Source organism: Polistes fuscatus, unplaced genomic scaffold, assembly GCF_010416935.1.
Source record: "Polistes fuscatus isolate 324 unplaced genomic scaffold, CU_Pfus_HIC Scaffold7, whole genome shotgun sequence".
Lineage (NCBI taxonomy): Eukaryota > Metazoa > Arthropoda > Insecta > Hymenoptera > Vespidae > Polistes > Polistes fuscatus.
The window spans coordinates 733,998-747,421 of record NW_025113151.1 but is presented as its reverse complement, the minus strand read 5'-3'; the positions used below and the strand labels follow the sequence as shown (position 1 = coordinate 747,421).

At 30.9% G+C, this 13,424-nt stretch overlaps 2 protein-coding genes across 7 annotated transcripts in view; one reads left to right on the top strand and one right to left on the bottom strand.

The window, feature by feature from the left end:
• The window catches only part of LOC122524383 (SH3 and multiple ankyrin repeat domains protein 3), a 91,780-nt gene extending 86,075 nt beyond the window's left edge, over window positions 1-5,705 (bottom strand). For all 6 annotated transcript variants that reach the window (XM_043646624.1, XM_043646621.1, XM_043646626.1 and 3 more), the window contains exon 1: window positions 5,556-5,705. The gene's annotated coding sequence lies outside the window, so the exon portion shown is untranslated. The remainder of the gene's footprint in view (window positions 1-5,555) is intronic.
• Window positions 5,706-7,457: 1,752 nt separating this feature from the next.
• LOC122524145 (WD repeat-containing protein 19) lies at window positions 7,458-13,424 on the top strand. Its single transcript, XM_043646241.1, has 20 exons — window positions 7,458-7,648; window positions 7,730-8,109; window positions 8,185-8,395; window positions 8,464-8,576; window positions 8,656-9,073; window positions 9,134-9,367; window positions 9,451-9,576; window positions 9,649-9,946; window positions 10,023-10,221; window positions 10,300-10,397; window positions 10,465-10,747; window positions 10,805-11,033; window positions 11,102-11,354; window positions 11,414-11,724; window positions 11,795-11,944; window positions 12,004-12,100; window positions 12,160-12,366; window positions 12,441-12,727; window positions 12,809-12,885; window positions 12,946-13,424. The coding sequence occupies exons 1-20, from the start codon at window positions 7,634-7,636 to the stop codon at window positions 13,067-13,069; spliced, it is 4,110 nt and encodes a 1,369-aa protein (XP_043502176.1). The 5' UTR covers window positions 7,458-7,633; the 3' UTR covers window positions 13,070-13,424.

Sequence of the window (13,424 nt, the reverse complement as noted above, 5' to 3'; positions counted from 1 at the left end):
TGTACGAGTTCATCTCTGGTGTTTCGCAGTATAAATTCCGCTAGTTTACCTCGCCGTGAGCTTGATCCGATGTAAACTACGCTCGGTAATACGTTAAGCCGCGGTTAAATCTAAATGTTCGAACGATTGGACCGCAAAGAGAGAACCTACACATAAATTTAACCTACCATATACATTATATTCTAATAAATATTTCATGCGATATGTTATTGGACCAATTATTTCCTGAATCTACGATCGTTCGTTCTAAAATTTTGATCCAAAATAGCCAAATAAAATACCCCCACGAAATTTGATATCCAAATTTGTATATTATTTTCATTTAGTTTATATATATAAAAGAAAAATAAAAAAAAAAATAAAATAGCACACGCGCGCGAAGATAAACAACTGAGAAAATAAAAAGAGATAAAAAGAGTATGGCCATTCGGTTGGAGTGATTTATTCAGGGTTATTGTCCTGTACAAGGTTTTTGTCCTTTGTAGTACGATGCACTTGGGTCCGTCTTTCGGAAGAGGGCCATACCCCCCTCCCCTCGCCACCCCACCTCTCTCAGTAAGCTCAGCTCAAGTCGTCTTATTCGACTTTTTCAACATATTACCATACATGGTGTATCTTCCTGTTTCAAATATTCGATCCAAGTGAAATCATTTGCACGAACTTATTATACTACATTACGGTAATACTTTTTGCCTCTTACATTTTTTGCGCAGTTGACATAACGTAAAGAAACTATTTTGTTCGCGTTGGTACACGTAATTTTAATTCTTACAATTAGTAGAAAATGTGAGAGAAAGAAAGAAAGAAAGAAAGAAAGAAAGAGATAGAGAAAGAGAGAAACTATTTTTAGAAACGTATTTAGTAATAAATGCGTCACGTAAGTACCTACTTCGTTCCAAGTAGGACCTTTGTATTACGAATTTAATTTAACCGACGATTAGAGAAAGAGAAAGAGAGAGAGAGAGAGAAAATGATGTTAATCGTGCGACCCGTTTTATCATTCACACCGATAAACATGTTCCATTTATTCTAATTTAATCATTGACGACTACGCGGATGCTTGCAAAAGTAATTTCATTCAAATCGATATGTTCTCGTTTCATTTATTATAAAAATAGTGAATTAAATCACGGGGAGAGAAATATTTTCAATACAATAACCACACAATACAGGATGTCTAAAATGAAACATTCTAATTTGTTTGTTAGTAATTTAACTGTACGGTATATATAAGAATATTATTATGCAAGTACTATAGCGTATAATTTATAGTTAAAGGTGGACGACGAAAAAGGGAAATTTCATATTTCTCTCTCTTTCTTTCTCTTTATTTCTCACACTTTCTCACACGTTGCTTCCGAACATGGCGTCTCAGCAGGGGCGTTGGACAATTTCGGAGGATAATTTATAGCATCCCGGGTTTTCAGTCGCGACAGGGCCGCCGGCATAAACAACCTTCCCCTTCTGTATCCTTCCTCCCTTCTCCCTGTCTCATTCTCTTTCCTATTTTCTCGTGCTCCTTTCGCAGCCACCCCTACTGCGTACCGAATGTCGAGAGTGAGAAAAAGATAGATCAATACCTACCACAGGCTATATCATATTTTTCATCATCTGGCAGAAAGGAAACCCCTTACGTTGCACCTATTTTCTCTATCATTCTTTAAATATATCTTATTTATTTAGAATAATTATTTCTATATATATACTTCATTATATATATAGTTAATATATTAATAAAGAAAAAAAAAAAGAAATATTAAAATAATAATAAAATCTAATTAACGTCTCTCTCTCTTTTTCTCTCTCTCTTGTATAAGTTTGAAGATAATTCGATAAAAGAAAAATCCCTTACGTATTCCCTACACGGAAAGTTACATTTCCCCCATAGAAAATGTTCTCTTACCCTTCGAAAAAGGGACGAAATTAGATAACCAAAAGTTCTTTAGTAAAGGAAGTTACATATATATACATACCTACATACATACATACACGTACATATATAAAGGTATATATAAAGAATATGTGGATATAGTTAAGCTGTGCGTAAAACGTCATTCCTATTCACAACGTGGATTCCATATTCCCTTGGTCCTAACGTTAAGGGTTGGTAGGTAGATCGTAAAAGGGGATGGTCGAGGATCGTAAAGTATACATAGAAACGAGGGAGTTGAAATCGACAACGATCAACGAACAGAATAAAAACGTTTCTAGAATCGTGAATACTCTTACTCTCTTGAAGAAATAAAAAAAAAACAAAAGAAAGGAAAAATAATCATTCGAATCTAAATTAGTGTAGAATTTTGAAGAGTCACGTTTTGGAAAAATTTATATATTGCATTATATATTATATAAATAAACCAAAATTTTCTCTAGTTTCTATCATTATCGTGAATGAAAAAATAAAATAAAATAAAATAAAGATCATCGAATACAAGAGGCTTCTCTCTTTCTTTATTATGGTATCGTCTTTCAAAAAAAAAAAAAAAGAGAAAGAAAGAATGGTATGAAAGGGCTTCTTCCGGGTCGATTTAAGCCTTACATTTATGGGAATAATAGGTAAAATCGCGTGATCGAGATTCTATTATTGTCTTTTAATTATACGTTCTACGTGTATTGTTCCAAACGAAAAAGGCCTTGAGTGCAAAGTTTAATCACGGTTAATCATGGAAATGTCTCGTCTAATTTTTCTTCAAGGAGTAAAATTCGTCGTGTTATTTTTCCATTTAAGAGAAAAAGAGAGAGAGAAAGAATGTAATGATTAATGAGGTAAAGTAAAAAATATGATGGCTGCGCGGGTGTATTTTTGTTGTAGGAAAAAATGAAATGATATCTATGGATATGTATGGAAAATATATATCCTGGTTGGATTGTGCTGAAACGACGACCCCAGGAGCACTGCTGCCGTCTATATTGATTTTGGACTGCAAGGTAGATGAGAAAGAGAGGTGGAGAGAAATTAGAGGAACGCAGGAGTAAACGGGGAAAATTGTACTCTAGGAAATATTCTGCTTCGAGATTGTATTCAATCAGAAACGCGTGGATGATCAAAGTTTGTAAAGGGAAAATTGTTATCGATATTGTGTAACTTGTTACAAAATTATTTTTCTCTTTATTCTTATTGAAATTATCTTTTTTTGTTTTTTTTTTATCTCGTCAATATTTTCAAAGAAAATTAAATGAAATCAAAGCTAAAGAAAATCTTTCGCGATCGATAATCGAGAGAAAACGAAAAGTACAGAAACCGAAATAGAACAAACGCTTAATGAAACGAAACGAAACGCTTTATTATCTCGTTAAGTTTTTAAATGAACGATTATGATAATATCTGAAGATAAGGCGATCGGTAAAAGCTAAAAAATGTTTCCGATAAATACTTCAACGATGAGATACGCGATCCGATCTATCCGTCACACCTGAAATAATTCATAAATACGATCAAAATTAGGTTAACGATGGCTATCATCGTTTACGACATATCTCGAACTATATTGTTAATGAAATGGGCTAGGAAAATAAAAATTATTTCAAAGAAAAGAACAACATCGCGTAAGTGTTTCTCATGTATCTGCGAGTAAAACACGGAACCAGACGTTTACTTTTGATAAGACTACACGAAAGATAAAAGATAAGAGAACTATAATTAATAAAAACATGACACTCAACTTAGGAATTCTTGTTTATGAGGTATGAAATATATCTGTAGAGAGAGAAACGATTCGATAAAATAAAAATGAAAAATATTCCATTTCGAATTGTGACCTCATTCGTAATCGAAAATTCCTACGTGATTGTAACGGACGACGAATTTTTCAAATTCTCGTAGAACTATTAATTAAACCAGCGGTTTTACAAACTAGCCTTGTAATTTTACGATATGAATAAAAAAGAATTGGAAAAATAGGAGGAAAAAAATAAAAATAAAAATAAAAAAAAAAAAGAAACAATGAAGCATTTACACGACAAAGAGATTCGTCCGTGTTATTAGCGCAAATTATTCTCGTGAATCGCATCTTTCAACGGGGCAATTAGTCACGGATTATTACCGAGCCCGACACGAACTTCTTAACACGAAAGTGAAACGCACATAATCTTGGTACCTCCTTGAAAATAAGAAAGAAACGAGAAAGAGAGAGAGAGAGGGAGGAAAAAAACGATACGTTATTGCACGTTTCCAACATCGTGTGAACTACATTCCAACTGCGACAAATAGATTTTGATTTATTTTTATGCCATATAAGTATTATCTCTCTGATTAGTCTATTTAATTTGGAAAAAAGTGTAATCAATTTTTTAAATGACCTAGGAACCTTAGGCGATATCATTTTTAATGAAATCGATCCAATTAAAACGTGTTAGTGTTACGATTCGAAACCAGTTTCGAATAATACATACTTTGGGATTATGTAATCGATTTATTTAACTGATCAAGGACACCGACATTCTAATCGACGTGACGACGACACGATCTACCACCGATTTTCTCATCTAACTTTTCACTTTTTAACGTGGAAACTTTTTCTTCCAAGTCTTCTTAGAAAACGAGAATTTATTTTCTTTTTTCTCCTCGATATTTTATATTCGAATGACCTATTAATGAAAAATTGTTCTATTAAAAATCTATCTTAAAAAATCTCTTTAAAAAATCTATTTAATTGTAATCACACACGCACACACATTTCGAAATTAGTGAATGATTTTATTCTAAGACATTATCATAAATATCTAACTCTATTTGTTGTTCTTATCCTACACGTTAGATCATTCCTAACGATTTCTCCTAGGCAGTGTTTACGTTGCGAGAAAGGTCGATATTACTTGCACGAATTTCATCAAAAATCAATAATAAATTAACGATAAATTAATTGATAAACATCATACATATTACATTTAAATCTATTACAACATTCTTCCGAAATTATTATCTCGAACGAATTTTAATAAATTCCAACAGATTCTATTCTAACAGTGCCAAAAAAAAAAAAATGAAAACATTTGTATGTGCGTTTATGTTTACAAGAACACGATAAAAAAAAAATAAAAAAAACATTATGGAGATTTGCCAACTAAAAATATATTGTTCGAACGTTTTTGCGCGAGATACTGCAGTAGTCAAATAACGAATTTCAGGTAATGTAAATATTGTTTTTTACAAAAAAAAAAAAAAAATAAACGATCCTATAATTTAAATCTATTTCTTTTTCAAACGTGAAATATCCTATTTTTGCGTAAAACGAAAGAATGCTGCGTAATAGATCGATAAATAATATTAATAGTTATTTTCGATATACGTTCGATATGTGTTCGATATAATTTCGATTATCGGTACGCCATTTTTGTAATATGACGAAATACAAAGACGCAATGCACGATTTTTCGATCTACTCATGCAAAGATATATAAATTAAGATTTAAATCATAAAACAAAATATTAAATAATAATGTCAGTTCGATATTACATCATCAAGACCGACTAAACATATCGAGAAATTACATATTACAAAAATGGATCCTTAAAAAATATTTATAACCAAGAAAGATCATTTTTAATTGCTGACCGTTATAAAGCTGGTAAAGTTGTTAATAAAAGCTCAGTCCTCTCAGAAGTTGAATAACAGATGAAGAATATTCTCCCTCTCTTCCTCTCTTTGGGCTCAGGTGAATGAAGTTTCTTCGATGACACTTTACTTCGTTGCACTAACACACACTTGTCACAATTAATTATAATAATAATAAGAAAAAAAAATAATAATCAAATGAAAATAAAGAAAACAAGAAAACACCGAACGTATACACGCGCGCGATCGAAAAGATAATTGCAAAATAAAGCCACGCGTTTTGACATACGAAAGTATAAGAGCGAATTGACGACACGTCTTACCACGATAAACTCGCGCCTGCGACTGACCGAGCGATACCTCAATTCGACTCGCAGCGCCTCTACCGGCCACTAAGTAAAACGCGCGTAAAACAAATTATCGAATCGTATACTTAATTATTAGATTATACAATAAATTACCATAAACGATGCTAGAATTTTCTTTTAATTGTCTTTCTAATGTTTTTAATTATTATTCGTCGTAAGCACGGTTTATATCTAGAACAATTTCTAATATATCACTCTATTTAAACTAGTACGATAAAAACGCGCGAATTTGATTTTTCTCCATGACACTTGTAAACAATGCATGCAACAATACAAAGAAAAAAATAAAGGGTGAAATTGGCACCACTGTTCGTCCTTTATAATAATTTAAATTGCGCCAAATTTAAAATAATAAAAATCATAATTAAGTTTTCATCGATCTAATATTATAAATCACAATGTTGTTTAAACATAAAATAATTATGCGTTTTATATACGTTTTAGTATGAAAATAAAGAGCTTAAATTTCAAATATGTATATATATATATGGCATGTGTCAATGACCGTGAGACAACGGGTCCAGCTTAATTTCATCAGAGTATATATCGTGTCCTTAACTGTAAACGGAAGAGTGTGAGGAAGAAGGGTTGAGCAAAGAGAAGCTTCAAGATATCGAGCAAGAAACGAAACGCGCTCGTATAATTCGCGTTCTTGACGTTCTGCACCGGTACCATTACCATTACCATTACCATTCCAGGTATCTCTTTCTCTCTCTTTCTCGCACATGTATACATTCATTCTGTATATACTCTTTACCTTCTTCGACAAGCAAGCACAGCAAACTGTATCTCCAAGTCGACCGAGTAAATCAACAATCGGTTTTCTTTCGATTACCGGGACTCTGACTACTTTTTGTTACTTCGCATCTATCTTCTTCTTTTTTCCTCTTCTTAACCACTGTAGTATTCTAATGGATAGAAACAATGGACCTTTTTACCAAATAAACTATTTAAAAGATATATAAATGTATATTTGAATTTGTGTTTAGTATCTTGTAGAAGATTTTCATTCAAAATTTGTTTAAGTAGTATCTTGTCATCGTTGATCTCCAAAGGATCAATTGAGTTTCCTTTTTCTTTCAACCGATATAAAGTCAATGGCAATAATGTGGTCGACAGGTTGCCATACCTAAAGCCGATCTTAGAAGAAGGATCAGGTTTCTTATATACATAAGCATCCCTGTAAAATATCCTATGTCCTGCGGTTAACTCGAGTATACACAGGAAACGGAAGTAGATATCATTCGCACGCGCGTTACTCTTCGTTAATATTTTATTTATAATTTTATGATTTCTACGAGGCTAAAAGTTTCCAAAAAATATTAATACGTCCTAATACAAAATCATTTCTTTAAATCAAGTATACACATATTATTAACTCATTTATAAAGCATTAAAAAATGTTGTTTACATTAATCGATACAATTTGTTATTAGAACAAAAATATTTAAAAAATATGATCTTCGTATGTTAAGTTCGTGAAATTAACTCGGGGGGGCAGCAGCGGTCAGTGTAATGTAGTGGACAAAATAATTTGATTAGCGATCGATGTAAACAACATGGCGGCCAAAGTCAATATGTCAATATGAATTTAAAATAGTTTCTAACTAATCAATATGAAAACATGTTACGACTGAATAGATAGTGATGTGATTAAAATATATAAGAAAACTCAGTTAAACAGCTAATTAAAAATTTTAATGTATCATTATGTCATCTGAAAAGGTAGGTTATGCGAATGACACTTTTAATAACGTTATTTACTTGTTATATGATAAATAGATTAATTAGTTATATATTTTTTAGGTACTCTATCGTTTGGATCAACCTCATGGTACTGGAACAGTCTATGCTTCTTGGCGACCTGGTAATAGTACTCATATTGCAACTACAGGCTGCGATTCATCGGTTGCAATATTTGACAGACAAGGAGATCTTCAGGAACGTGTACAAATTCCTGGATTATGCACCGGCTTTGGTTGGGATGCAGATGGAGACTTGCTTGCTGTTATATCACAAAACTCTTCTATCATAACTTTGTGGAATGCGACTACTGGTAAAAAATCTCAAATGGATGCAGGTGTCAGGGATGGTCTAACGTGTATGATGTGGGCCAAAAGAAGTTGTTTATTAGCTATAGGAACTCAGAAAGGAAATTTAGTACTTTATGATCACGTTAATGCCAGGTATATAATTTATCTTTAATGTGTTAATAATTTTGATATCGTATTGCTTCTTATAATATATGTTTTATTATTCAGACGTATGCCAATTTTGGGAAAACATAAGAAACGTATACTGTGTGGTGCATGGTCTATCGAAGGTCTTCTTGCTTTAGCAAGCGAAGATAAAATGTTGACTATCAATACAAGCGAAGGGGACACTCGCAGAGAGATAACTCTGCAAGGTGAACCATCTGACATACAATTTAGTGAAATGAAAATGGATCATCGTATAGGTGGAGAAAATACGGTATAAATTATCGTAATTAATAATTAATGAATTTTTTAAATATTATATTTATTTTCTATCTTATTCAGGTATCTCTTATTGTCAGCAAAACTACATTATTTCTATATAATATTTTGGATCCAGATAATCCAATTGAGTTGGCTTTCCAAAAACGTTATGGCCCAATTGTTACCTATAAATGGTTAGTTTATAGACAATAATAGAATGATGAAAAATATAAGCATTAAATAAAATATATTTTTCTTCATCTTTTCTTATAGGTATGGAGATGGATATATATTAGTAGGTTTTGAAGCTGGATACTTCATTGCCATATCGACTCATATAAAAGAAGTTGGTCAAGAATTATTTCAAATTAAAAATCACAAAGATTCCTTAACAGATATTTCATTGAACGAAAGTATAGAAAAAGTAGCTACGTGCGGAGATAATACCATAAAAATACATAGTTTACAAAATTTGGAAGAAACCGAAAAGATGATTTCTGTAACAGGAGAAACTGGTATTAATAAAGTTGAATGGTCAACAGATGGAACAATGATAGCTGTAGTAACTTCTATTGGAAATGTTTTAATATATTTAGTTGAAATTCCAAAATTAACTAGCGTTTGCGGAAACAAGATAGCATTGTTAACAAGTTTGATCGAAGTTACTGTTCACCTTTATACATTAGACAAGGTATATATATAAACATAAAAATGATATATAATTCCATCTATAATTTATAAAATTTTTTAGGAAAAACCAGAACCACAAATAATTAATACTATAATTGAACCATCTGTGTTAGCTGTAGGTCCATTACACGTAGCTATAGCTCTAAATAATAGAGCTCTCTTTTGGGATTTATCTACGTATCAATATGATATTAATACACACTTCGAACGTGATTATTTGGCAACTGTTGATAGCATATCTTTAAACGAAACATATGTTTCTGTTTTATTTGATGGAAAATTACAATTACAATTGGTATACATATGTTATTAATTTGTATTACCGCAAGAAGTCACAAAATTTGTAAATAAAATAACAAGGAATATTTTTCATTTCAGATTAAAGTAGATCAGACTTTAATAAACGATGGAAAAGATACCAAGTTATTTCCAGAATCAAATATTATAAATGCAAGAATAACATGCCATGCATTGTCGTCAGAATTTCTTATTTATGGAACTGACGTAAACTTATTTACTGTCTTCTAAAAATAACATATTTATATTAAATTAATGTTAATTAATACAAATTTTCAGATGGGCCATATAATATATTTTTACTTAGCGGCATTTAACAAGTCAACAGAGTTTACTCATAACAATGGTATCAAAAATATATACTTAGATGCAAATGGAACACAGTTATGTTTTATCGATAATAAATCAGATGTATATGTATATGATCCGATTAATGAAAATATTATTCAAGTGCCTGAATGTCCAGATGCTGTAGAAGGTATTATATGGGACCAAAATATTTTCGAACGTTCGATATTTGCAATATATAATAAGAGTATTATTATAACATACATTTTTATCAAATACTTTGTCGAAGGTAAGTTATAAATATGTATTATATTATATAGAATTAAATTAAATATTAATTATATTCATTCATTATGATCACAAAGGTCAAAAAATCATCAAAATAAATTCAACAAAGTTGCCATCAGAAACATTACCTATGTTAATGTATTCCGGCGAAGTAACATTGAGCACGCAGAGTAGCAAATTAATACAAATAACATTAGCTTCGCACGAAGATGTAGGAAATATAGTAGATAGTAAAAGAATCAATGAAATATTCAACAATCATATTATGTGTAGGAGGTATATCGTACAATCTAACATGAAATAAAATTTATTAATTAATAATCAAAATTAAATAAACTTTTTAATATTTTGTAGATTTGACAGCGCTTGGAACATCTGCGATAAATTAAATGATAACGATTTGTGGTTGAAACTGGGTCAAAGTGCTTTGGCAAATTTAAATATTGAATTTGGTAAATATTGTTACAAACATACAATTGATAAATAATTTTGTACTAAGTAAATAATATAACTTTCTAGCAATTCGGGTTTATCGACGTATGGAAGATGCTTCGATGGTTTGGGCATTAGAAAAAATAGAAAATATAAACGAATTGAATTTACTATGTGGGCATGCATGTTTGTTACTTGGAGATTATAACCAAGCCGAGAAATTCTTTTTACAATCATCTGAACCTGTACAAGCTTTATATTTACGAAGAGATCTGATGCAATGGGAACAAGCTCTTAGTTTAGCACAGAAATTAAAATCCGATGAAATACCATTCATTGCTAGAGAATATGCTCAACAATTAGAATTTATGTAAGTGTTAATAAATTATGGTACCATATCAAATCGTTAATCCATAATATTTTTCAGTGGAAATTATCCAAAAGCATTGACTAATTATGAACGAGGTCTACTTGATCCAAACTCTACATCCACTTCTAATTCGCATGATATTCAACATCAAAATCAATGTCTGGCTGGTATCGCAAGAATGTCTATAAGATGCGGAGACAGTAGAAAAGGTGTGAGTATAGCTATGGATAATGACAGCTCTAGATCCCTACGGAAAGAATGTGCTGAAATTTTGGAGACTATGAAGGTTTGATTTTTCAAATATTTGACAATTATAAAAAGTCTTACAGTTTTACATAGCATTTATATTTATAGCAAATCAATGAAGCCGCATTATTGTATGAGAAAGCAGAATATTTTGATAAAGCTGCATCAGCATATATCAAATTAAAGAACTGGCATAAAGTAGGACAACTTTTGCCACAAATATCTTCACCTAAAATAAATATACAATATGCTAAAGCTAAAGAAGCTGAGGGGAAATACGAAGAGGCTGCAAAAGCATACGAAACTGCTAAGGATTACGATAATATAATAAGAATCAATCTTGAATATTTAAATAATCCTGGTAAGAAATAAAATTACTTCAAGTTTCATTATTATTTCATGTTTGTTTTATTGTTACAGCTCGGAGTGTAGAGATCGTACAGCAAACTAAAAGCATCGAAGGAGCTAAAAGAGTAGCTAAATATTTCCAAAAAATAAACGATTATAATTCAGCCATAAAATTCTTGATTCTATCTAATTGTCATGACGAAGCATTTCAACTTGCCAATCAGCATGGTAAAATGGAATTATATGGAGAAATTTTAATAAATACTATTGATGACGACAATAATAGAAAGGAAGACTTTAAGAATCTAGCTATACATTTTGAATCTCAAAAAAATAGTCTTTTGGCTGGGAAATATTACTTTCATGCTAAAGATTATCCAAAGGTTCAATTTATAAGACTATTTTTCACTTGTACATCATATGAAAATAATTACAAAAATATAATGTTTACAGGCTTTGAAACATTTACTTAAAGCTGCACAATTAACTGTTGATGATGATGCCGCATTATCATTGGCAATAGATACAGTAGCTTCATCTAAGGACGAAAAATTAGCTAATCATTTGATTGATTTTCTACTAGGTGCAGACGGAGTACCAAAGGTACGCAATTACTTAAATTATCTCTACAGCGTTATATTAAACATTGTCTTTTCGTACAGGATCCAAAATATTTATTTAGATTGTATATGGCAAGGAAGCAATATAAAGAAGCAGCTAAGACAGCTATCATCATTGCAAACGAAGAACAAATTAATGGTACATATTCATACATATTTTTAATGAAATATTTTATCGTTGACTTTTTTTTTCTTCAGGAAACTACAGGAATGCACATGATGTCTTGTTCGGCATGTATCAAGAATTAAAAAGAAATAAAATAAATACACCTCTGGAAATGCAAAATAATTTGAGATTATTACATTCTTACATATTAGTAAGACTTCACGTAAAAAGGAATGACCATTTGCGAGGTGCCAGAATGTTGATTAGAGTTGCAAACAACATTTCTAAATTTCCATCGCGTTAGTATAAAAAATAGTTAAGGAAAAAACTAATTGAATTAAATCTTATATGCAATCAATTTCCTACATTACAGATATCGTACCAATTTTAACCTCGACAGTTATAGAATGTCATAGAGCAGGTTTGAAACAAGCAGCTTTCAATTTCGCAGCTATGCTGATGCGTCCCGAATATAGAACACAAATTGATATTAAATATAGCAAAAAGATTGAAGCTATTGTAAGAAAACCACCAAGAGCCAAAGATAATGAGCTCGAAGATGAACCCTTAACTCCATGTCCATATTGTAAAAGTAAAGTTCCTGAAACTGAAATAACCTGTGATAAATGCAAAAATACAATTCCATTCTGCATAGCCACGGTAAAAGATTTTTCATTAGATATACACTAGATACAAATGATATACGATCATACATATGTATATACGTATAATCTATTTCAGGGAAGACATATCATAGAAGATAATTTTACGGTCTGTCCACAATGCGATTTTCCTGCTATCAGAAGTGAATTTTTAAGGTTAGTAGTTCTTTTCATCCAAAAATAATAAATCTTTCATATATATATTTTTTTTATTAGAATCATTGAATTCGATGAGACATGTCCAATGTGTTCTGAACACGTAGATCCCAATACTATATTATCGACAATTGATATCCGTCCATATCTTGATCTCCAAGAAAACACAATGGAAAAACTTTAATTCATAGATTAAAACAAAATTGATATTTTATGTGTGTGATAATTTTATTTATAACTGCACTAAGACTAACTAACTTATTTCGAGTGCCTTAGAGAAAGAATAAGTAATTATTCTAGATAAAAAGTAAGAAGTTAATAGCCACACAGATATCGATAAAAATAATTCTATACATACATTAAGTTACATAAGATGCTTAACGCATTAAATGATTAAAAGATAAGTAAGCTTGATATTTTGATAAACAAAACCGTCCAATATATAAAGTACAATTCGATTATATTAATTAAGCGTGTATGTTTGACATGTACAGATAAATCAAATAAATAATCTTGTTACGCTTGCCTACCACTTTAAA

What these genes read in the sequence shown, in the direction of transcription:
- LOC122524145 (XM_043646241.1), top strand. An exon ending in AAATTTAAATATTGAATTTG is followed by an intron (nt 10,398 to 10,464) that starts GTAAATATTGTT and finishes ATAACTTTCTAG; the next exon opens with CAATTCGGGTTTATCGACGT. An exon ending in TGAATATTTAAATAATCCTG is followed by an intron (nt 11,355 to 11,413) that starts GTAAGAAATAAA and finishes TTATTGTTACAG; the next exon opens with CTCGGAGTGTAGAGATCGTA.